General features: G+C 52.6%; 1 protein-coding gene across 2 annotated transcripts in view; it reads right to left on the reverse strand.

The window, feature by feature from the left end:
* Positions 1-21825, reverse strand: part of CAPN3 (calpain 3) — a 46673-nt gene that overhangs the window by 11309 nt on the left and 13539 nt on the right. Inside the window, exons 2-12 of one of the 2 annotated variants that reach the window (XM_084903156.1) lie at positions 18149-18218; positions 16800-16918; positions 14959-15092; positions 14054-14222; positions 13166-13294; positions 11815-11898; positions 10889-10974; positions 4110-4187; positions 3179-3339; positions 1749-1927; positions 544-752 (exon numbers count right to left, since the gene is read on the reverse strand). In XM_084903156.1, coding sequence (XP_084759282.1) covers positions 544-752; positions 1749-1927; positions 3179-3339; positions 4110-4187; positions 10889-10974; positions 11815-11898; positions 13166-13294; positions 14054-14222; positions 14959-15092; positions 16800-16918; positions 18149-18218 — 1418 coding nt within the window. Of the gene's footprint in view, positions 1-543; positions 753-1431; positions 1440-1748; positions 1928-3178; positions 3340-4109; positions 4188-10888; positions 10975-11814; positions 11899-13165; positions 13295-14053; positions 14223-14958; positions 15093-16799; positions 16919-18148; positions 18219-21825 lie in introns of those variants that run through there. The other variant, XM_084903157.1, reaches the window with a different exon arrangement.

A 21825-nucleotide genomic window follows, 5' to 3' on the forward strand; every position in this document is an offset into this window, starting at 1 on the left:
AGGCAGGGCCCAGGGACACGTGTGTGGTGGCCTTGCTGGCTTCCTTGGCTACCCTCCCTAAAAGTTCAATCACCCCAACCCTCCTACTTTATTTTCTCTCATCACTTACCAAACTCTAACAAACTATATATATGTATACGTATACGTATATGTATATGTATGTATGTATATACATACACACATATATGTATTGATATATGTACACATGTATACGTATACTATATATGTGTGTCTTTTCCTATACATTGTGGTCTTATGCTATTGATAGATTATGCTATTCATCTCCACGAAGGCAGGGATTTATTTCTGTTCAATTCCCTGCTCTCCTCAATATCTGTGGGATGACTGACTGACTGACTGACTGAATGAGTGAATGAATGAATGAATAGGGAAGATGTGGCCGGGGCTCAGAGGCGGAGGAAGAGTGCAGCCCGGCCAGCCTGTGCGGGGACTCCCCGGGGAGAAGGTCCAGCTGCCTCATGCCCCCGGGCTCTGGAGGCCGCCTGGGCCTGCAGGGGCGGGAGGAGAGCGGCTGGGACTCACTCGGAGAGGTTCCTCTTCTCAGAGAAGACCCGGAGGATGAACTCCCCCTCCTGGTGGGGCTCGTAGGTGGAGGGCACGATGACGTACTCGCTGGGAGGCAGGCGGAAGCGCTCGGACACCTCCCGCATGTTGATGTAGGTCTTGCTCCTGGCCTTGGAGGCGTTGTACAGGAAGAAGTCCTTCTGTAGGTGCTGCTTGTTCCCGTGCATCTGCGGGAGAGAGGAGCCCACCCTGAGCCCCGCGGAGGGAGGGTGCCCTTCCTGCAACAGCCCCCTCCAGGGCTCTCTCCCGCCTCCCTGGCCACCCAGCTCACAGCCATGACCTGTCTACTTCCGATTCCCGAGGTCGCAAATAGCTCAGTGCCCCTGGAGCTCCCTACCCCACTTCCTCTTCTTTCTGCTGTGATTCAGAAGGTCATGTCTATCCTACCCGCCCTCAGGGTCACTTACCAGAAGGGCTGCTGGTCAACTCTGACTGCCTCCAGGCCAGGGGAGGACCCCGGGAGGCAGGAGGGCCCTAAGCTGGGGTCCGAGGGAGGCGACTCCTCCATCCAAAGAGGCAGTCCCCCTCAGAATGTGTCTGTGCGACTATGGGCGAGTGTGTAATTGTGTGGGTATGAATGTGTATGTGAGCAAGCGTGTGGTTGAGTGTGAACAAGTGACTATGGATGTGTGAAAGCACGTGTGTGACAGTCTCTGAGGGGAGGCCACAGGTGAGGGTGGCAGTCAGGAGGGCATGGCCCTGCTCTGGGGCTGAGGGACACAGGCGAGGCCCCCTCCTGGCAGAGTCCTGCCCACCATCCCCACCGGGAAGCTTCCCGAGGGCCCCACAGACAGGCACAGGCCCTGGTGGTGCTGCCCACAGCCGCTGGCGCTGCCCCTTCCGTACCTCTTTGGGAACCTTGAGGAGAAACAGAAAAAGAAGACACTCAGACTCTGTGGCTCTCACATCTGAATGGAGACGAAAAGCATGTCAGAAGGGAACACTAGCAACTGTAGAGCGAATACATAGTCTGACTGACTCCCCGTGGCCAGCCCCGGCCCCACCCTCCCTCCCCACCCTGGTTTCATCCACCCCTGACAAGCACACAAGCGTCTGACGCAGGGGGCCTGATGCCCGATTCTGAGGGCCGGGAGGCGGAGGCCTCTCTGTCAGCCCGAGAGCCTCCCGCCGCGCAGGTGTGCATCGGGCTGAGGCCGGCCGGCCGGTCCTACCTCGTAAATGGCGAAGCCGATGGTGAAGAGGTTGGCGCCCAGCCTCCGGTCCTTCCGCCGGTTCTTCTGCATCAGGGCCACCAGGAAGCTGCAGATGACCTCGGCGTCCTCGGGGTCGTCGTCCTCCTCCAGGAGCTTCAGGCGGTACTGCGGGTTGGTCCAGAAAGTGTCTGCGCCAGAGAGAAACGCTCATTCAGGTCTGCCTCTTGGAGAAAGGGCAAGGGCAACGAGACAGAGGGAGCCCGTTTGTCCCCACATCCAGGGGCTCAATGGTGTGAAGGAATGATCGGCATTGGGCTATTATGGGGGTTGGGGGAGGCTGGTAACCTATACTTTTTACAGATGGAGCTGTCCTGACTTCCTCTCTGCACTTCCGTTCTGTTTTCGCCGGTGGCTTTGCTGTGCTCGCCTGTCCCTTAATGTTGCTGGTTCCTGGGATGTGGTCCTAGACCTGTTCTCTCAGCTCACCATGGTGCCCCTAGGCCAGTGGTAGGCAAACCGCGGCTCTCGAGCCACATGCGGCTCTTTGGCCTCTTGAGTGTGGCTCTTCCACAAAACACCATGGCCTGAGTTTATTTTGAAGAAGTTGCATTAGAAGAAGTTTAAGCTTAAAAATTTGGCTCTCAAAAGAAATTTCAATCATTGTACTGTTGATATTTGGCTCTGCTGACTAATGAGTTTGCCGACCACTGCCCTAGGCTGTCTCATCCACTCTCACTTTCTCACTGCCCTCCACACATGGATGGTGCCTGAGCTATAGGTCCCAGCCTCTGTCTCTCTTTTGACTCCTTCCTTCCCTCCCTTCTACAAATACATACTGAGTAGCATGCTGTCCATGCGCTCAGCTCTCTATTACACATCTTCCCTGGATATCGCACTCACACTTTCCATGTCCCAAACTAAACTCCCCTCCCTACAAGCCCACCATCAACCCCGCCAAAACCAAGCGACACACCCATGTTTTCCTCTTGTGTTCCTTACACATTGCAACCCTGACACCATGTGCTCATGCCCCAAGCTGGGAATCTTGAAGTCCTTCGTCATTCCTCCGTCCCCACATTCCCCAACCTCTTCTCCCCTACACCCTCTTCCTCGCACCTCTGCTGCCCCTGACTTGGCCTGGGAGTTCATCATTTCTGATTTTAACCATTGCGGTAGTTGCTAGCTGGGCCCTCTCGTCCCATTCTCAGCAGTATGAGCACAATGTATTGCATTATTCTGACACCATGTCCTGTTTAAAAGCCGTTCCCAACCTTCTATTGCAAACTCCTCAGCCTGGCAGTCCCCTTCCCAGTAAAACAGGAAGGGCTCCATAAGATGATGTGTGTCTGGGGCTTAGGAGCTCGGCAAAGGCGAGTTAATAATGTTCCACCTGGAGCTTGTTCTGCTGGGACCCTCCCCCCGAGCGGAGCGGCTCCCACCTGGGAAGTTGCGGCAGCCGCCAGCGGAGCAGCCCCGCACCCAGCGGCCCTCGTTCACGGACACCGTCCAGGTCTGGAGCGTGTCCGACTCCAGGGCATCGGCGGTGAGGTTGCAGATCTCCAGCTTGGTGAAATGGTAGACGAAATCGTCGTAGGACATCCTGAGAGGGTGGAAGAAGAGAGAGGCCCATATGGAGGCTTGGAAAGGTAAGATTCCTAACTAACACAGCCCAGTAAAACGGTCCAGTAGATCTTGGTCACTGTCCACCCCTTTGTAGGGTAAACACCACCCATTCCGGTGTATCCACCCCAAACGATCATCTCTTTCAATAATGACTCAAACTCATATGTTCTTCATGGGAGAGCTCGCAGCAACTCAGTTCTCCAAAAACGTACTACGTGACCCTCACTGGGGCCCGGGCACCAGGCTAGCTATAAGAGAGAGTTAGGAAAGAGCAATTAAGCAAATAATTTTGAGGGTGATGAGGATGACAAATAAATTCATTCCATTCCTAAGAAGACAAGGGGTTCCTGAAGAAAGTTCCCTGTCAGCTGAGACTTGAAGGCTGCGTAGAAGTGACCCGTGTGAAGGTGAGGGCATTGGGTGAGCAGAGTCAGTAGAGCTTCCTAGACTCGGAAAACAGCTCTGCGAAGGCTGGGGAGCAAGTGTCTGGAGCAGCATGCACGGTGGAGGGCACAGGGGAGGCAGGAGCCACGTGACGCTGGCCTGGCCCCTGGCTCAGTCATCACCCTGACCCAGCCTGGTAGCGCCTGTCAGAACCTCATCCGCGCTGGCCTCCAGCTGGGGGAGAACAGGCCCCAGGTCTCCCAAGGGCTGGAATCTGACGGCCGCTGCCTGGGAATTGAGGTTTGGGATTTCAGCTCCTGCCCATCCCGGACCCTTTGGGATCCTCCTTGGTCCTGGACTCACCAGAACTCGCCTTCCTCAGCGACCTCGTGCTTCAGGCGGGCCTTCTCATCTTTGTCCACAAAGCTCCAGTCCTTCCAACTGGAGGGGAAAATGGAAGAATTATGGACGGGAGAAAGGAAGGCTTGTTGTGGGTTGGCATAGGAGGTACCAGGGAAGTATGAAGAAATTCAAAGAGTAGCCCATCTCCAAACTGCAGCCGGTGTAAATCATCAACATGCAGATCTGCTCTGATCCCCTCACTATAAAACCCTCCCCTCACTGCAAAACCCTCCCCTCACTGTAAAACCCTCCCCTCACTGCAAAACCCTCCCCTCACTGTAAAACCCTCCCCTCGCTGCAAAACCCTCCCCTCACTGCAAAACCCTCCCCTCACTGTAAAACCCTCCCCTCACTGTAAAACCCTCCCCTCACTGCAAAACCCTCCCCTCCCCTCACTGTAAAACCCTCCCCTCACTGCAAAACCCTCCCCTCCCCTCACTGTAAAACCCTCCCCTCACTGTAAAACCCTCCCCTCACTGCAAAACCCTCCCCTCCCCTCACTGCAAAACCCTCCCCTCACTGTAAAACCCTCCCCTCACTGTAAAACCCTCCCCTCACTGCAAAACCCTCCCCTCCCCTCACTGCAAAACCCTCCCCTCACTGCAAAACCCTCCCCTCACTGTAAAACCCTCCCCTCACTGTAAAACCCTCCCCTCACTGCAAAACCCTCCCCTCCCCTCACTGTAAAACCCTCCCCTCACTGCAAAACCCTCCCCTCCCCTCACTGTAAAACCCTCCCCTCACTGCAAAACCCTCCCCTCACTGTAAAACCCTCCCCTCACTGTAAAACCCTCCCCTCCCCTCACTGCAAAACCCTCCCCTCCCCTCACTGCAAAACCCTCCCCTCACTGCAAAACCCTCCCCTCACTGCAAAACCCTCCCCTCCCCTCACTGCAAAACCCTCCCCTCACTGTAAAACCCTCCCCTCACTGCAAAACCCTCCCCTCACTGTAAAACCCTCCCCTCCCCTCACTGCAAAACCCTCCCCTCCCCTCACTGCAAAACCCTCCCCTCACTGCAAAACCCTCCCCTCACTGCAAAACCCTCCCCTCCCCTCACTGCAAAACCCTCCCCTCACTGTAAAACCCTCCCCTCACTGCAAAACCCTCCCCTCACTGTAAAACCCTCCCCTCCCCTCACTGCAAAACCCTCCCCTCACTGTAAAACCCTCCCCTCACTGCAAAACCCTCCCCTCACTGCAAAACCCTCCCCTCCCCTCACTGCAAAACCCTCCCCTCACTGTAAAACCCTCCCCTCACTGTAAAACCCTCCCCTCACTGCAAAACCCTCCCCTCACTGTAAAACCCTCCCCTCACTGCAAAACCCTCCCCTCACTGTAAAACCCTCCCCTCCCCTCACTGCAAAACCCTCCCCTCACTGTAAAACCCTACCCTCACTGTAAAACCCTCCCCTCACTGCAAAACCCTCCCCTCACTGTAAAACCCTCCCCTCACTGTAAAACCCTCCCCTCACTGCAAAACCCTCCCCTCACTGTAAAACCCTCCCCTCACTGTAAAACCCTCCCCTCACTGCAAAACCCTCCCCTCCCCTCACTGCAAAACCCTCCCCTCCCCTCACTGCAAAACCCTCCCCTCACTGCAAAACCCTCCCCTCACTGTAAAACCCTCCCCTCACTGTAAAACCCTCCCCTCACTGCAAAACCCTCCCCTCCCCTCACTGTAAAACCCTCCCCTCACTGCAAAACCCTCCCCTCCCCTCACTGTAAAACCCTCCCCTCACTGTAAAACCCTCCCCTCACTGCAAAACCCTCCCCTCCCCTCACTGCAAAACCCTCCCCTCACTGCAAAACCCTCCCCTCACTGCAAAACCCTCCCCTCACTGCAAAACCCTCCCCTCGCTGTAAAACCCTCCCCTCACTGTAAAACCCTCCCCTCACTGTAAAACCCTCCCCTCGCTGTAAAACCCTCCCCTCACTGTAAAACCCTCCCCTCACTGTAAAACCCTCCCCTCACTGCAAAACCCTCCCCTCCCCTCACTGCAAAACCCTCCCCTCACTGCAAAACCCTCCCCTCCCCTCACTGCAAAACCCTCCCCTCACTGCAAAACCCTCCCCTCACTGTAAAACCCTCCCCTCACTGCAAAACCCTCCCCTCCCCTCACTGCAAAACCCTCCTCTCACTGCAAAACCCTCCCCTCACTGTAAAACCCTCCCCTCACTGTAAAACCCTCCCCTCACTGCAAAACCCTCCCCTCCCCTCACTGCAAAACCCTCCCCTCCCCTCACTGCAAAACCCTCCCCTCACTGCAAAACCCTCCCCTCCCCTCACTATAAAACCCTCCCCTCACTGTAAAACCCTCCCCTCACTGTAAAACCCTCCCCTCACTGCAAAACCCTCCCCTCCCCTCACTGCAAAACCCTCCCCTCCCCTCACTGCAAAACCCTCCCCTCACTGCAAAACCCTCCCCTCCCCTCACTATAAAACCCTCCCCTCACTGTAAAACCCTCCCCTCACTGTAAAACCCTCCCCTCACTGCAAAACCCTCCCCTCCCCTCACTGCAAAACCCTCCCCTCCCCTCACTGCAAAACCCTCCCCTCACTGTAAAACCCTCCCCTCCCCTCACTGCAAAACCCTCCTCTCACTGCAAAACCCTCCCCTCACTGTAAAACCCTCCCCTCACTGTAAAACCCTCCCCTCCCCTCACTGCAAAACCCTCCCCTCCCCTCACTGTAAAACCCTCCCCTCACTGCAAAACCCTCCCCTCCCCTCACTGCAAAACCCTCCCCTCCCCTCACTGCAAAACCCTCCCCTCACTGTAAAACCCTCCCCTCCCCTCACTGCAAAACCCTCCCCTCACTGCAAAACCCTCCCCTCACTGTAAAACCCTCCCCTCACTGTAAAACCCTCCCCTCACTGCAAAACCCTCCCCTCACTGTAAAACCCTCCCCTCACTGTAAAACCCTCCCCTCACTGCAAAACCCTCCCCTCACTGCAAAACCCTCCCCTCACTGTAAAACCCTCCCCTCACTGCAAAACCCTCCCCTCCCCTCACTGCAAAACCCTCCCCTCACTGTAAAACCCTCCCCTCCCCTCACTGCAAAACCCTCCCCTCACTGCAAAACCCTCCCCTCACTGCAAAACCCTCCCCTCACTGTAAAACCCTCCCCTCACTGCAAAACCCTCCCCTCACTGCAAAACCCTCCCCTCACTGTAAAACCCTCCCCTCACTGTAAAACCCTCCCCTCACTGCAAAACCCTCCCCTCCCCTCACTGCAAAACCCTCCTCTCACTGCAAAACCCTCCCCTCACTGTAAAACCCTCCCCTCACTGTAAAACCCTCCCCTCACTGCAAAACCCTCCCCTCCCCTCACTGCAAAACCCTCCCCTCCCCTCACTGCAAAACCCTCCCCTCACTGCAAAACCCTCCCCTCACTGTAAAACCCTCCCCTCCCCTCACTGCAAAACCCTCCTCTCACTGCAAAACCCTCCCCTCACTGTAAAACCCTCCCCTCACTGTAAAACCCTCCCCTCACTGTAAAACCCTCCCCTCCCCTCACTGTAAAACCCTCCCCTCACTGCAAAACCCTCCCCTCACTGTAAAACCCTCCCCTCACTGTAAAACCCTCCCCTCCCCTCACTGTAAAACCCTCCCCTCACTGCAAAACCCTCCCCTCACTGCAAAACCCTCCCCTCACTGTAAAACCCTCCCCTCACTGCAAAACCCTCCCCTCACTGTAAAACCCTCCCCTCACTGTAAAACCCTCCCCTCACTGCAAAACCCTCCCCTCCCCTCACTGCAAAACCCTCCCCTCCCCTCACTGCAAAACCCTCCCCTCACTGCAAAACCCTCCCCTCACTGTAAAACCCTCCCCTCACTGTAAAACCCTCCCCTCACTGTAAAACCCTCCCCTCACTGCAAAACCCTCCCCTCCCCTCACTGCAAAACCCTCCCCTCACTGCAAAACCCTCCCCTCACTGTAAAACCCTCCCCTCACTGTAAAACCCTCCCCTCACTGCAAAACCCTCCCCTCCCCTCACTGCAAAACCCTCCCCTCCCCTCACTGCAAAACCCTCCTCTCACTGCAAAACCCTCCCCTCACTGCAAAACCCTCCCCTCACTGTAAAACCCTCCCCTCACTGTAAAACCCTCCCCTCACTGTAAAATCCTCCCCTCACTGTAAAACCCTCCCCTCACTGCAAAACCCTCCCCTCCCCTCACTGCAAAACCCTCCCCTCACTGTAAAACCCTCCCCTCCCCTCACTGCAAAACCCTCCCCTCACTGTAAAACCCTCCCCTCACTGTAAAACCCTCCCCTCACTGTAAACCCCTCCCCTCCCCTCACTGCAAAACCCTCCCCTCACTGTAAAACCCTCCCCTCCCCTCACTGTAAAACCCTCCCCTCACTGCAAAACCCTCCCCTCGCTGTAAAACCCTCCCCTCGCTGTAAAACCCTCCCCTCGCTGTAAAACGCAGTAATTGCTTTCCTCCCGCCTCAGGATTAGAACCAAACTCCTTCAGTGGGTTGGAAAGGGCCTGCCCTTCTCTGGCTGAATCTTTCCCTCCTCTGCATCCTTTAGAGCTAGGAGTTGGGCTCTGAGATTCCAATTTAATAATACAGGACCAGCTCAGCTTCTGCTTTCTCAGCTGCGAAGGGGAAGGATTGTCTATTGTCCGCTCCCGGGGCTGCGCTGAGCGGTGCGTGAAATAATGCACACAAACAGGCAGAACAGTGCCTGTCCTTGGACAAGTGACTGAGTTCCTGAGGGGCAGGCCAGGCACAGAGGCACCCCCGTCCCCTGCCAGCCCCGGAAACAGCCCGGTTTGTGTTTCTAAAGGCGGGCAGTTTCGTGCACTCTCTCCTGAAGAGGGAGGAAAGGAAGCACATTTGTATTTCAGCCACTCTGAGGAGAATGAAACCAAACTGGGTGGACCCTGGGAAGGTCAGGGGTGAGGAAGTGCTTAGAAGCAGGGAATGCTGGAGGGGAAATGAGAGACCAGGAGGAGGGGTGCAGTGGGGAAGGGGTCTCCCTTTCAGCGACTGAGGGCTGAGGCCCCACGGTCAGCAGTCCCTGCAGTGGGGGCCGTGGCAGGAAGAGGGTTAGGGCTGGACCCCAAGCTCCGAGGCTGAAGGACGCAGTGAGGGTCCCTCTGGGTGACTCGGGCCAGTGGAGCAGACAGCTGAGGGGCACCAAGGGCCCAGAACACACTGCCTGGTTCTAATGCCACTCCGGCAGGGCACCCTTCTGTACCTCCCTGTCCTACCCAAGCCAGGAGAGGGGTCCCTCTTTGTGACCTTGCCATGGCACTTATCTCAATCCTGGTTAGTGTTTGTCTTTCCCGCTGGACCTTAAGGCCCATGGGGGCAGGGTCTGTGTCTCTGTGTTCATTTCTAAGTCCCTAGACAGTATGGGACCCTGCATACATGCAACCCTGAGGAAGTAAGGCTTTGTCACATGGATGACAAAGTGAAAGAAACAGGAGACCAGGGCCAGCTCCTTATCACAGTCTCATGAGGGAGGACTATCCCCAGGCTTACATCAGTGCCTGCTCTTCAGTGGGTGCTCCCTGACTACTTGCTAAGTCCATGAGTGGCTGAATGAACCAGTGATCATGGCTGGGTGAGAGGTTTGTGAGGTGAGCACAGGGGCTGGAGGAAGGGCCTGGCTGTGGCTCTCCCATTTGGGAACGACAGGAGACAGGGAACCGCCCTCCGTTCCGTAAGACAGTGGTTGGGGTGGGGCCATTAGGTTTTGCACATGCTCTGGAGCCTTTATCACAAATTTCCCGTTTGTAAAATTTTCTGTCTCGCCCGAGACTACTGCTTTTTAGTGAGAAACAGTAAAGCTACTTCAAAGGGCCTGTGCCCTTCTGTGGGGTCATGAGGGAGAGGGAACCTTAGCACTGACTAAGCACTCTCCAGACGCGATCACTTCTTCTCCCAACATCCTCCCGAATGCCAGCATCATCCCATTTACAGGAAAGGCAGCAGGGACGCTGAGAAGGGGCGCCACTTGTCTAGTCTAGACCCCCACATTGAGACTCCCTCCTCCCGGGACCTAACCCATGCTTTCTAGAATCTTTCCTTTCCAACCAGCGGCCACCAGCAAGCTCTCTGGCTCCCCGGCTCCCCTGGCTCCTGCCAGGCCCTTCGCTGGAGCCACATCCTCGCTTCTCTTCTGCGGATCACCGGTTTTGAAGGTAATTATACTTTATTTTTTATTATTTAAAAAAAATCCTCACTGAGCATGTGTTTTTATGATTTTTTTTTTTTTTTTTTTTTTTTTTTTTTTTTTTTTTGAGAGGAAAGATGGGGGAGAGAAAAAAGCATCAATTGGTCAAAACCGGTTTGGCTGAGTGGATAGAGCGTCGGCCTGGGGACTGAGGTTTGATTCCGGTCAAGAGCATGTACCTTAGTTGTGGGCACATCCCCAGTAGGGGGTATGCAAGAGGCAGCTGATCAATGTTTCTAACTCTCTATCCCTCTCTCTTCCTCTCTGTAAAAAATCAATAAAAAATATATATTAAAAAAAAAGCATCAATTGGTTGCTCCCTAGCGCCCCCGCCCCCCACCTGCCCCAACTAAGGATCAAACCCAAAACCTAGGTGTGTGCCCTGATGGGAAACCGAACCCAGCACCTTTTGGTGCTCAGGGTGACACTCCAACCAACTGAGCCAGAGCTGCAGGTGATTTTAGACCAAACATCTGTAGAACTCTTCTGGCTTTGTACCCGGCCCTGTCCCAGGCCTGTGTCCCTGCTCCCGGAGTCCCCGCACCTACCCGTCACTCCAGGAGCCCGTCCACTCCACCTGGCCCCACGGGTTCCGCAGCCGCACCAGCTTCACCTTCTCATCCTTGAACGTGGTCTTGGGCAAAAAGAGAAAAAGCTCTCACGCTCTGGAGCCTTTCTGGAAAGGCGGGCTTCGGTTTTGCCCTGAGGGCTGGGGTGGGAGGGGGAGAGAACCCCACAGGGGGGCTGTCCTGCGGGTCCTGGTCCAGGGGACTGGAATGGCAGGCAGGGTGAGGGGTCGGGACCTTGGGACTGAGCCCTCGGCAGCCAGGGCTCAGCCATGGCCTCACATCTCAGAAGGGACTCCCCCGGTGAACATCTGGCTGTTATGAGCTTTGGGGGAGGAGGCAGGGCATACACTGAGGGCCCTGCTAGCACATTCGGTGTCTTTGTGTGAACTAGGCAAAGTGCCCCTCCTGGCTGGGAACCTACAGACAAATGTCCCCTCTAGATGGACCAATCAGAGCAAGGTGCCCTGCCTCCAGTCTGCGGCGAGTGCTGCCCCAGATGAGGGCACAGCCTGACCAAATACGCACAGCCAGTCTGACCAGGAGCCTGCCTCTGATGCAGTAAAAGCCAGATGTTCCTGGAGCAAAGCACTGTAACTCTTTGGCCGTGGAAGAACAGGAAGCATGAGAACCTCTGAAATCAACGTCATAAAACCAAAGTGATTTCTATTTGGAAATGTAGGGGAAATGGCTCTCTTTTAAACTGAGCACCATCTAGTGGCAAGATGCTGCGAGTGCCCCTGGTCCCCTCCAGGCCCAGGCCTTCGGCTTGAGCCCTGAGCGCATCCCTTGCCTGGGAGAAGGCAGGGCTGTAGCTGCAGAGGGACACCGCAAGCGAAGTCCTGACTCCAGGAGCTTAGTCCACGCGGCTCTTCCAGTCCCACCCCACTGCGCGTTGCCAGGCTCACCTCATCCAGCCCAGTGACGGAGTAGGCGTGTCCTCTGACGAGCCCACAAGCCATCCTTGTCTCGTACTGAACCGGAACAATGGTCTGCGGAGCAAAACCCAGGCCCCTGTCAGGGCTGGAGGCAAAAGTTCTGCCGCCGAGACAGGGTTCACACGGTGCATTTCCCGGGTTTGGTGAGGGTGAGCACTCCGCCACGCCCTGACAGTGTGCCTCTGGCCATGAGAAGACTCTTAAATATTGTAGGAGACACATTAAGAGTTTAAAACTACGCTTTTAAAAAAAACCATGGTGCAAAGAGGTACATACAGTATGGTAACATTAAAAAATAAAAATTTAGATTAAGTGTATGCATAGAGAAAATCTTGGGAGGACATATACCAAATGTCAATTAAGTATTTTACCTTTAGATGGGGAAAAATGGGTTAATCTTGCTTCTGATTTGCTATATGGCTCGATGTTCCTCAGTGAGCATGTATTAATTCTGAAAGCACTAGAATCTAAGCTTTGTGGGGGGAGTGACTTTGCTTCGTTCGCTAGGACAGTGAACAAAGAGGAGAATTTTCTTTGTTTGTTGGAAGAGTACCTGGCACCTAGTAGGAGCTCAATAGATATGTGTGGAATGAGTGAACGAATGAATTAGAAGAGGAGAACCTGATCAGCATGGCTCAAGGCACATGCCTGGGTTGCTAGCTCAATTCCCAGTAGAAGGCATGCAGGAGGCAGCTAATCAATGATCCTCTCTCATCATTGATTTTTTTTTTCATCATTGATGTTTATATCTCACTCTCTCTCTCCCTTTCTCTCTGAAATCAATTAAAATATTTTTTAAAAAGAAAGAGGAGAGCCGAAACCGGTTTGGCTCAATGGATAGAGCGTCGGCTTGGGGACTGAAAGGTCCCGGGTTCGATTCACGTCAAGGGCATGTACCTTGGTTGCGGGCATATCCCCAGTAGGGGGTGTGCAAGAGGCAGCTGATCGATGACTCTCTCTCATTGATGTTTCTAACTCTCTATCTCTCTCCCTTCCTCTCTGTACAAAATCAATAAAATATATTTAAAAAAAAAAGAGGAGAGACATTTAATACAAGAAGTCTCTCTTGTATTTCTTCCTGTTAATTTATCAGAGAAACTGCCTGCACCATAGAGAGGGGGCTCCTATAGAGATCCCTTCCAAACCCTGTCTCTCCCGCCCTCAGGAGCCTGGAGCAGGCAAATTATTCCAACTCAGACCCTTGGAAGGCCCAGGTGGGGCCTGTGTGTGAGGCACTGGCTGCTGGGGGGAGAGTGACACCAACAGGGCCGGGTCATGCAGGGTAGAGGGCGGTTATTCCAACGTTTGGAGGCGTACACACCCGGGTCGGTCTGTCATCTGAGCCTGTGCGGCTGAGCAGCGAGTTATCCATATTCCTCACCATCCGTGCAATCAAATCCCCCATTTTCAGCCCAGAAGGAGAGGTTCCATAGGTCATGTTTGTGCCATCCTGGGGCCCCATGGGGAGGGCAGGGGACGGTCCAGGAGGAGAGCAGAGGAGGGAGATAACAAGGGAAGGAGACCGAAGGAAGGGAGGAGACAAACAAAAGAAGAGAGGATTGATAAACAGCATGAATGGAGAAAACACGGAGAAAAGTGATTCAGGGAGAACATGTTCATCTATGGGTGTCTTATGCCAGCTGATCTCCCACCCTTTCCTAGCCACGCGAGTGTTGGGAGTGGAAGGCAGAGTAATTCACCTCGGGCCTCTTCCTCAGCATGGAAAGCACCAGGACTCGTTCACCCTGAGCAGCCCAGGCAGGCGTGTCTCCTGGCACTCAGTAGGCCTGGCCAGTCTGCCATCTCCTCACCCTCGCCTCTGGTCTCATGGGACCGCAGGCTGAGCTCTCCCAGACTCCAGCACCGAGCCCAGGCCCCACGTGAGAGTGACCGAAGCCCAGTGACGAGAGGCTTTCTTAGGGCACCAGTGGGCTCAGGTCCACCGCCAGGCAGGTGGCCAGCTTCATGGGGGCAGGCGGGGTCTGAGCAGTTCCCACCACAGAGGCCCACACGGATACAGGCCTCTGGACTGTATCCAGAGCCTGATATGTCCTTGTCCTATCTCCTTATCAAAAATGCCCAAGAGCTCCTCTACCTTGAGAAATTCCCAGTTTTCAAAGTTGAGAGCCAGTTCCTGCTTCGGAAAGCAAACCATTCGCCGGTCCCCGGGCAAGGCTTTCCAATACTGCACCCCGCACCCCAGACTTACGTCAATGGAGCAGCCCATGAGGGAGCCCCTCTCGATGGCTTTCTTCATGATCTTGTACATGTCTCTGGGAGCATCCTTAATCTCAAAAAACTCCGTGACCCCTCCTGTGAAGTCCTCCATGGCCTCCGTGGTGTTCCCGCCTTTCAGAGCTTCGTAGGAACCATGCAGCCTTGGAGAGAGGAGGAAGACCCATCTGGGGTCACAGGGTTCCAGGAAACATAAGCCAGGCAACGCTGCCACCAGAACTTTACTCCTGCCTCCTGTGATGTTCTCTCATCAACTCTCCAACAACCCTATCGGCTAATGGATCGGTACTACGATTCCCTTTCTTCACAGAGGAAAACTGAGCTCCAGAGGCTATGGGACTCACCCAAGGCCACAGGGAGCCAGAGCACTGGGCCCGGAAACTAGCTGTTCCCACTCCCCGATAGCTCTCTCTCCGTTATAACCCTGAACCCTGAGGTGGGGTTTTATTAAAGCCCCCCGTAGCTGGAGTGGGTCTTCCAAGTTGAGTGACTACAGGGCTTTGTTAACATACTGCAAGCTCATGAGGGTGAGCCAAGCAAGACCCTGGGATCCGAGCTCCAGAAATATAGCGCTTGGATCGAGGACTTGTAATGCCGCTGCAAAGACAGACACTTGCCTCCAGCTAAACGATAGCTAAAGCTTTTCTATGTATGTCATCATTTCTGTTCTTAAACGTAATCGTTTTCGTTAGAGCTGTTTCTGCCTGGACTCGATAGTCTCTGACTTTGGGTCACAGCTGAACATACACACATACACACACACACACACACACACACGCACGCACACATGCACAGACATGCATGCCTCCCATTGTGAGTGAGAGTTTGGCTGGGTTCCGCAGCCCACCTCCTCACTCCCATTCGAAAGTGTGGCCTTACTTGGCATAGGCCTTCTCCAGCAGAGCGCTCCAGAACTCATTGCGGTGGTTGGACTTGGTGAAGACCAGCTGGTCGTTGTAGGTGGGCAGGCAGTCATCGATAACCACGTCCACCCAGTCTCCGTAGCGCCAGAACTGCACGGAAGCCCCAGGCTCAGGTCACCGCTGGGAAATGGCCCTGCCCAACACCCCTTGGGGCCCCGGGTCCTCTGACCCCACAGCAGACCCGCGTCCTCAGCTCTGCACCTTGGTGCCTGCTCATACTGTTCTGGGTCTGGGATGTGTGAATCTTTTCTAAGTGGGCTGTGAGCTCTCTGAGGGCGGGAAGTAGTTACAAACCACTTTGTCTCTTCCACAGAGTCCAGCCCAGGACTGGGGAGCACAGGTGCTCCACGGATATCTGAGGACTTGGGATTTTCATTCTCCAGCTCAGTACGCCTGGGGAGGGGCCGGGTATCAGCATCTTTAAGTATCTCATCTCCGCTGATTCTAATGTGCAGCCAGGGTTGAGAGCTACAGGCCTAGATCAGTGGTCGGCAAACTGCGGCTCCTGAGCCAAGTGCGGCTCTTTGAGTTTTTAGCAAAGGCCAGCTTAGGAGTACCCTAATTAAGTTAATAACAATGTACCTGCCTATATAGTTTAAGTTTAAAACATTTGGCTCTCAAAAGAAATTTCAATCATCGTACTGTTGATATTTGGCTCTGTGGACTAATGAGTTTGCCGACCACTAGCCTAGATGGAGGTGATGCATTGATTTATGTATTTCTTGATGGCAAACAAGGTAGAAATTGCTGCTGAAGAAGAGAATTAACATGGAAGAAAATGTGCCCAGAACATATAATACTTTGACCGAAGCAGGAAAACTGTCCAATAATTGCAATTCTGGATGTTGTTCTTTTTTGAACAATTCTGTTTTAATTGAAGAAACTCAAATATAGTTTTAATTTTCTTCTAATGACATTTGCCGCCCTAACCCCCTCCCCCGCCCACTTATTGATAAGAGGGCAAAAATCTATTCGGTTTTTGTATTTATGTCCCTTTAGATATCAGGCCCTTTAAATATCAGCGGGAAGCTAGCAGCTCGGTGGCACAGAGAAAAAACAAAATCCAGGCCGGGCTGCCTCCCCCGGTGCCGGACGCAGCAGGACGCTGACCCGGAACCTGAAGAGACTTTTCTGGGGCTTTTAGTCCTGAGGTCCGGGATCAGCAGATACCTCAACCAATGGTTTAGGCCAATCAAGGTGTTTGGAGATAGATGGATGCGTCAGGATCCTGGTGTCTGCTAGACCCCCACACGCAGAACTCACTGTGCTGGGGGCCAGCACCAGATTTGGCTCTGTGCCAGGACAAGCTGGATCCAGAAAATGTCCAACGGCTGAACTGACTCTGGAACTCAGTCTCATTTCTGGGCCAAACCAGAGACCCAGTCCCCAGATTAACCAGACTTTCCTTCCAGAGCCCAGAGAGGAGAGGGGCAGCCTTGGGGTAGATCTGCCTTAAACGGAAACAAGTGAACAGAAGCCACCGCTGTGGCTGGGCCTCCCCTAAGAATTCCCCGTGCTGTATCTCAGGGCCTGGAGAAGGGCCGGGTAATGGCAGAGCAGCCAGACATAGCCCCGGAGTCCAGCAAACACGATGTCGTCCTGCTTTCCCGGGCGCAGCTGAAGGCGTGCGAGGGGCGTGTGAAGGGCAGAAACAAACAACTGCTCCCACGGGCGTGAGGCCCGGAGGGCCCCTGTCCACGGCCCCGCGGGGAGGGCAGGGGGACCGCTCTGAGCCCCGGGAAGACAAGGCCGGAGACCGCGGCCAGCGAACTGCGGCCGGCCCCTCCGTGACCTCACCTGGAAGTGGAAGATCCCTGCATAGTTTTCGACGAAGCTCTGGTCGTGGGGTATGACGCGGAACAGCAGGTGCTCGTGGAGGGTCAGGCAGGCAATGGCGGCGAGAAACCAGCAGTCCCCTGCGGGCACACGCGGGGTCGGGTCAGAGGAGGGGCTGCACCTGCGGCCACGCTGCTCCACCTCCCCGTCCTGCCTCCAGACCTGCCCTCACAGAGGCGCCGCCAGAGAGGGAGTCCGACTGCGGTCCCTGACAATGCGATCAATAGGGCACCTTACACCCTCCCGAGGGGTTTCCTGGAAGCCGTAGGCAACTCCTCCAACTGCAAAGTTAGCCCATTTCCTTTTTGGACCTCAGTGTAGGCCAAAATTGGGCCATTCTTCAGAACACCTGTAGGAACTCCGCCCTGCCCCGTATCTTTGCAATGTGGGTCCATTTCCCCCTCTGACCTCAGTGGAGACTGAGCATCTGAGAGTCACCAGTAAAGCCGGTTTGTGTTGGAAGTTGTTAGGCAGCTGCTCTGGAACCAGACTGTAGGGGGCGCTAAGGCATTGCTGGCAATGGAATGAGATGGGGACATTTCCTTACTCCCTGAACTTCCTTTCTGGCAGGGTACTGTATGTAGTCAGAGGCAACACTGCAGTGTGTGTGTGTGTGTGTGTGTGTGTGTGTGTGTGTGTGTGTGAGAGAGAGAGAGAGAGAGAGAGAAAGAGAGAAAGAGAGAGAGAGAGAGAGAGAGAGAGAGAGAGAGAGAGAGATGTCAGTTTGTTGTTCTACTTATTCATGCATTCATTGGTTGCTCTTGTAAGTCTCCTGACTGGAGATCAAACCTGCAACCTTGGCGTATTGGGGCAACACTAACCGACTGAGCTGCCCGGCCAGGGCTGAAAGGTTCCTTTAATACGGAGCTGTAGTTCTGGGGCAATTTAAATGAGAGTTCCAGTTACAAGTGCTCTTTCTGGTGATGTGTTCTGTGTGTATAGATAGATTCCATGTTCCCAAGGGCCATCCTTGGTGCACAGACAGTGTCAGAGCTGCCTTTTGAGGAAGATGGGAAGAGTGAAAAGCAGGGCTTTGTCTTGCTGAGTGGGATGTGTGCCGTTCGTGAGACTCCAGAGGGAGGCTGCGGAGTGAGGCCTACTTCCTGGGACACATGGCAGAGAACAAGGAACCTGGGAGGAACAGGACTTAAACGGAGCAATCCCCAGCACATTAAATAACGTAAAAACCTGCTCCCCCAAACCCATGAAAAATAAAAACAGGTTACGGTCCCTTTATTTCCTCTAAAGGGATTACACCTTTAACTGCCTCTCGGTTGTTCGGCTGGATCTGACCCGAGGGACCTTCCTACCTAATTCTCCTTGACAGATGTCAGTCCTGTTGGCTCCGCCAATGATAAATCGGGGATTCTCGCAAATTTCCTGTGAAACAAAAAGGAAAGAGTAACAGCAGTAGTAGCTTTAAAAAAATTTTATGTATGTCTTTACTGATTTTTAGAGAGGAAAGGAGAGGGGAGAGAGAGAGACAGAAACATCAATGAGGAGAGAGAATGACCTCTTGGTTCACAGACTGATTCTCAACCACCGAGCAACACTGGCTGGGATAAAAACTTTACTATCAATACAAAGATTCAGATCGCTAGAGAGGGCTATACTATGCTGACACTAATCAAAAGAAAGCTGGAATATTAATTTCAGACAAAGCAAATTTTATAATAAGAAACATTATCAGAGATAAAGAGATATTACATAATGATAAAGGAGTCATTTCTATCAGAAAACATACAATTCTAAATGTGGGTACACCTACCAACAGAGTGTTAAAGGACATGAGGCAAAAAGTGATACATCTGAAAGGAAGAAGACAAATCTAGTCTTATCTTTGGAGACCTTGACACTCTCTTTTAGTAATTATAGATTAAGGAGGCAGAAAATCATTAAGGAGATAGTTGACCTGAACAGCACTATCAATCAACTTAATCTAATTGACATTTATAGAAGACTCCCTTCAATAACAGTAGACTACACTTTCTTCTCAATAATGTCTCCAGCAGAGGCTAAGGAGACATGACTACTAAATGCCATGTCATATCCTAGGTGGAATCATGGAACGGAAAAAGGATATTAAGTAAAAACTAAGGGGATCTGAAAAAAGTATGGACTTATTTCAGGGAGCAATGTAACAATTTTGGTTAACTGATTGTAGCAAACGTACCAGAGTAATATAACTGTTCTAGAATGGGAAGTCTATTTGAAAAACAACTGCTTCAACATGACCTCACTCATTTATGGATGATAAAGAACATTATAAACTGATGAACCAAAAGATAGCTATAGAGACAGTAAAGCAACGAACAGACTGTCAAATTACAGCGGGGAGGGGAGGGAGATCTGGGGGAGATAATAGATCAACCGAAGGACTTGTATACATGCATATAAGTACAACCAATGGACACAAGACTCTGGGGAGGGAGGGCATGTATGGGAGGGGGAGGGCAATGGTAAGATATGTACACAGATAATTTATTTTATTTTATTATTATTACTTATTGTGTGTGTTTTTTTGTTTGACTTTTTATTTTTATTTTTTTTAAATCAATCTTTATTGTTCATATTATTACAAAGGTTCCTCATTTCTTCCCCCCTCCACCAGGTTCCCACCCCACCCTCTGCCCCCTCCCCACCCCCCCATTGTCCTCATCAATAGGTGCACAGTTTATGTTCAGTCTCTTCCCGCATCCACCACTCCCCCTTTCCCCGAGAACTGTCAGTCCACTCCCCTCCCATATCGCCGACTCTACTACAATCAACAGCTAATATTGTTCATCAGGTTTTTCAATCTCACTGGTCAGCAGGCCTTGCTGGGATTATTTATTTTTATATTCATTTATTTATTATATATTTGTATTGATTTCAGAGAGGAACGGAGAGGGAGAGAGAGAACATCAATGATGAGAGGGAAACATTGATTGGCTGCCTCCTGCATGCCCCCCTACTGGGGATCGAGCCCACAACCAGGGCATGTGCACTTGACCCGAATTGATCCCCGAACCCTTCAGTCCACAGGCCGACGCTCTACCCACTGAGCCAAACCAGCTAGGGCTGGGATTCTTTTTAAAAAGAGAGAAAATATAGTTACAGAGGCTTACCCTGCCTCAGCAAAAGGCATTCATGCCTTTGACACTGGTGGCCAATGGGATATGGCATGAGGCCTTTGAAACAGGCTGTATACACGAATCCCATACAGGCTGCTGAATGCATAGAAGGAGTCTGCCCACGCAGTTGTCTGAGGCTAATGAAGCCTTCATTCTCCCGATGCCTCTGCCCCGTCCCCCCAAAGACCTGGGCCGGCCATTTGGGACTCCAATCTGCTAGAGGGACCAAGAGGGCGGGTGACCCAGCCTCCAATGGAAGTCCCCGTTAGAGGGGGCGCCAGTGGCAGTGAACAGGCATCCACAGCTGCAAATTCAGGACCTGTGGGGCAGAGAATGTGGTGGGTGGGAAGGAGGACAAATGTGTGTCAGAATTGTACTCACAAGACAGCTCAGCCTTTCCAAAGTTTCACCGCACCAACGGGCAGTGCTGACGTGAGGGCCGGAGCTGCTGCGGGCGGACCTCAGGCCCGGCAGCCTGCCCCCCTGGAGGATGCTGCCTCCCTTTACTCATCAGCTCTGCCGGCCTTGGCCTGTTCTGTGCTTCTCAAAGCGTGGTCTTTGGACTACCTACCTCAGAACCACCTGGATGTCAGTTTAAAATGCAGATTCTGAGGGCTCATTCCAGACCCAAGGATTCTTTGCAATTTAAATAAGAATACCAGGAGATTCTTATGTCCACTTGAGTCAGAAACCATGACTTTAGCATTACAGGGTACTATCATAGTTAAAAATAGTTTTTTAAAATTTCTTATTAAAAGAGAGAGGAAGAAGAAGAGAGAGGAAGCATAAGAGAGAGAGAGAGAGAGAGAGAGAGAGAGAGAGAGAGAGAGATATCAATTTGTTGTTTCACTTATTTATGCATTCATTGGTTGATTCTTTTTTTTTAAAAAAAAATATATATTTTATTGATTTTTTACAGAGAGGAAGAGAGAGGGATAGAGAGCCAGAAATATCGATGTGAGAGAGTCATCGATCAGCTACCTCTTGCACACCCCCCACTGGGGATGTGCCCACAACTAAGGTACATGCCCTTGACCCGGAATCGAACCCGGGACCTTTCAGTCCGCAAGCCGACGCTCTATCCACTGAGCCAAACCGGCCTTGGCCATTGGTTGATTCTTGTATGTGCCATGACTGGGGATCGAACTCACAACCTTGGCATATGGGGATGATGCTCTAACCCACATGTGTCAAACACAAGGCCCGCGGGCCAAATCCGGCCGGCCAGGCCTTGCAATGTGGCCCGCACCGCGCTGTCATCACTGCACTCCGCTGTCAGTTTATGACATTGTCAGTTTATGACTGTTCAGTAAACCATTCGGCCCGCAATTTAGGCTGGATTTTAGATTTTGGCCCCTTCTCTGATTGAGTTCGTTCGACACTCCTACTCTAACCAATTGAGCTACCAGGCCAGGGCAAAATAATTTTTGAAGTCAGTTCTTTCTTTCTTTTAAAATATATTTTTGTTGAGTTCGGAGAGAGAGAAAGAGAGAGAGAGAGAAACATCAATGATGAGAGAAAATCATTAAATCAGCTGTCCTGCATGCCCCACACTGGGGATTGAGCCCGCAACCCGGGCATGTGCCCTGACTGGGAATCGAACTGTGACCTTCTGGTTCATAGGTTGACGCTCAACCATACCCCCTACTGGGGATTGAGCCTGTAATCCAGGCATGTGCCCTTGACTGGAATCAAACCCACGACCCTTCAGTCTATAGGCCAACACTCTATCCACTGAACCAAACCAGCTAGGACTAACTGCTTCTATTTTTGAAGCAGAATTCAATTAAGTTTCACACATTGAAATTTAATAATTGGATTAGGTGATGTTAAAGTGAAAATTGGTGAACTGGAAGCTAGATAAGGAGAAGTCA

The sequence above is a fragment of the Pipistrellus hanaki genome (genome assembly GCF_964339955.1).
Source record: "Pipistrellus hanaki genome assembly, chromosome: 1".
Lineage (NCBI taxonomy): Eukaryota > Metazoa > Chordata > Mammalia > Chiroptera > Vespertilionidae > Pipistrellus > Pipistrellus hanaki.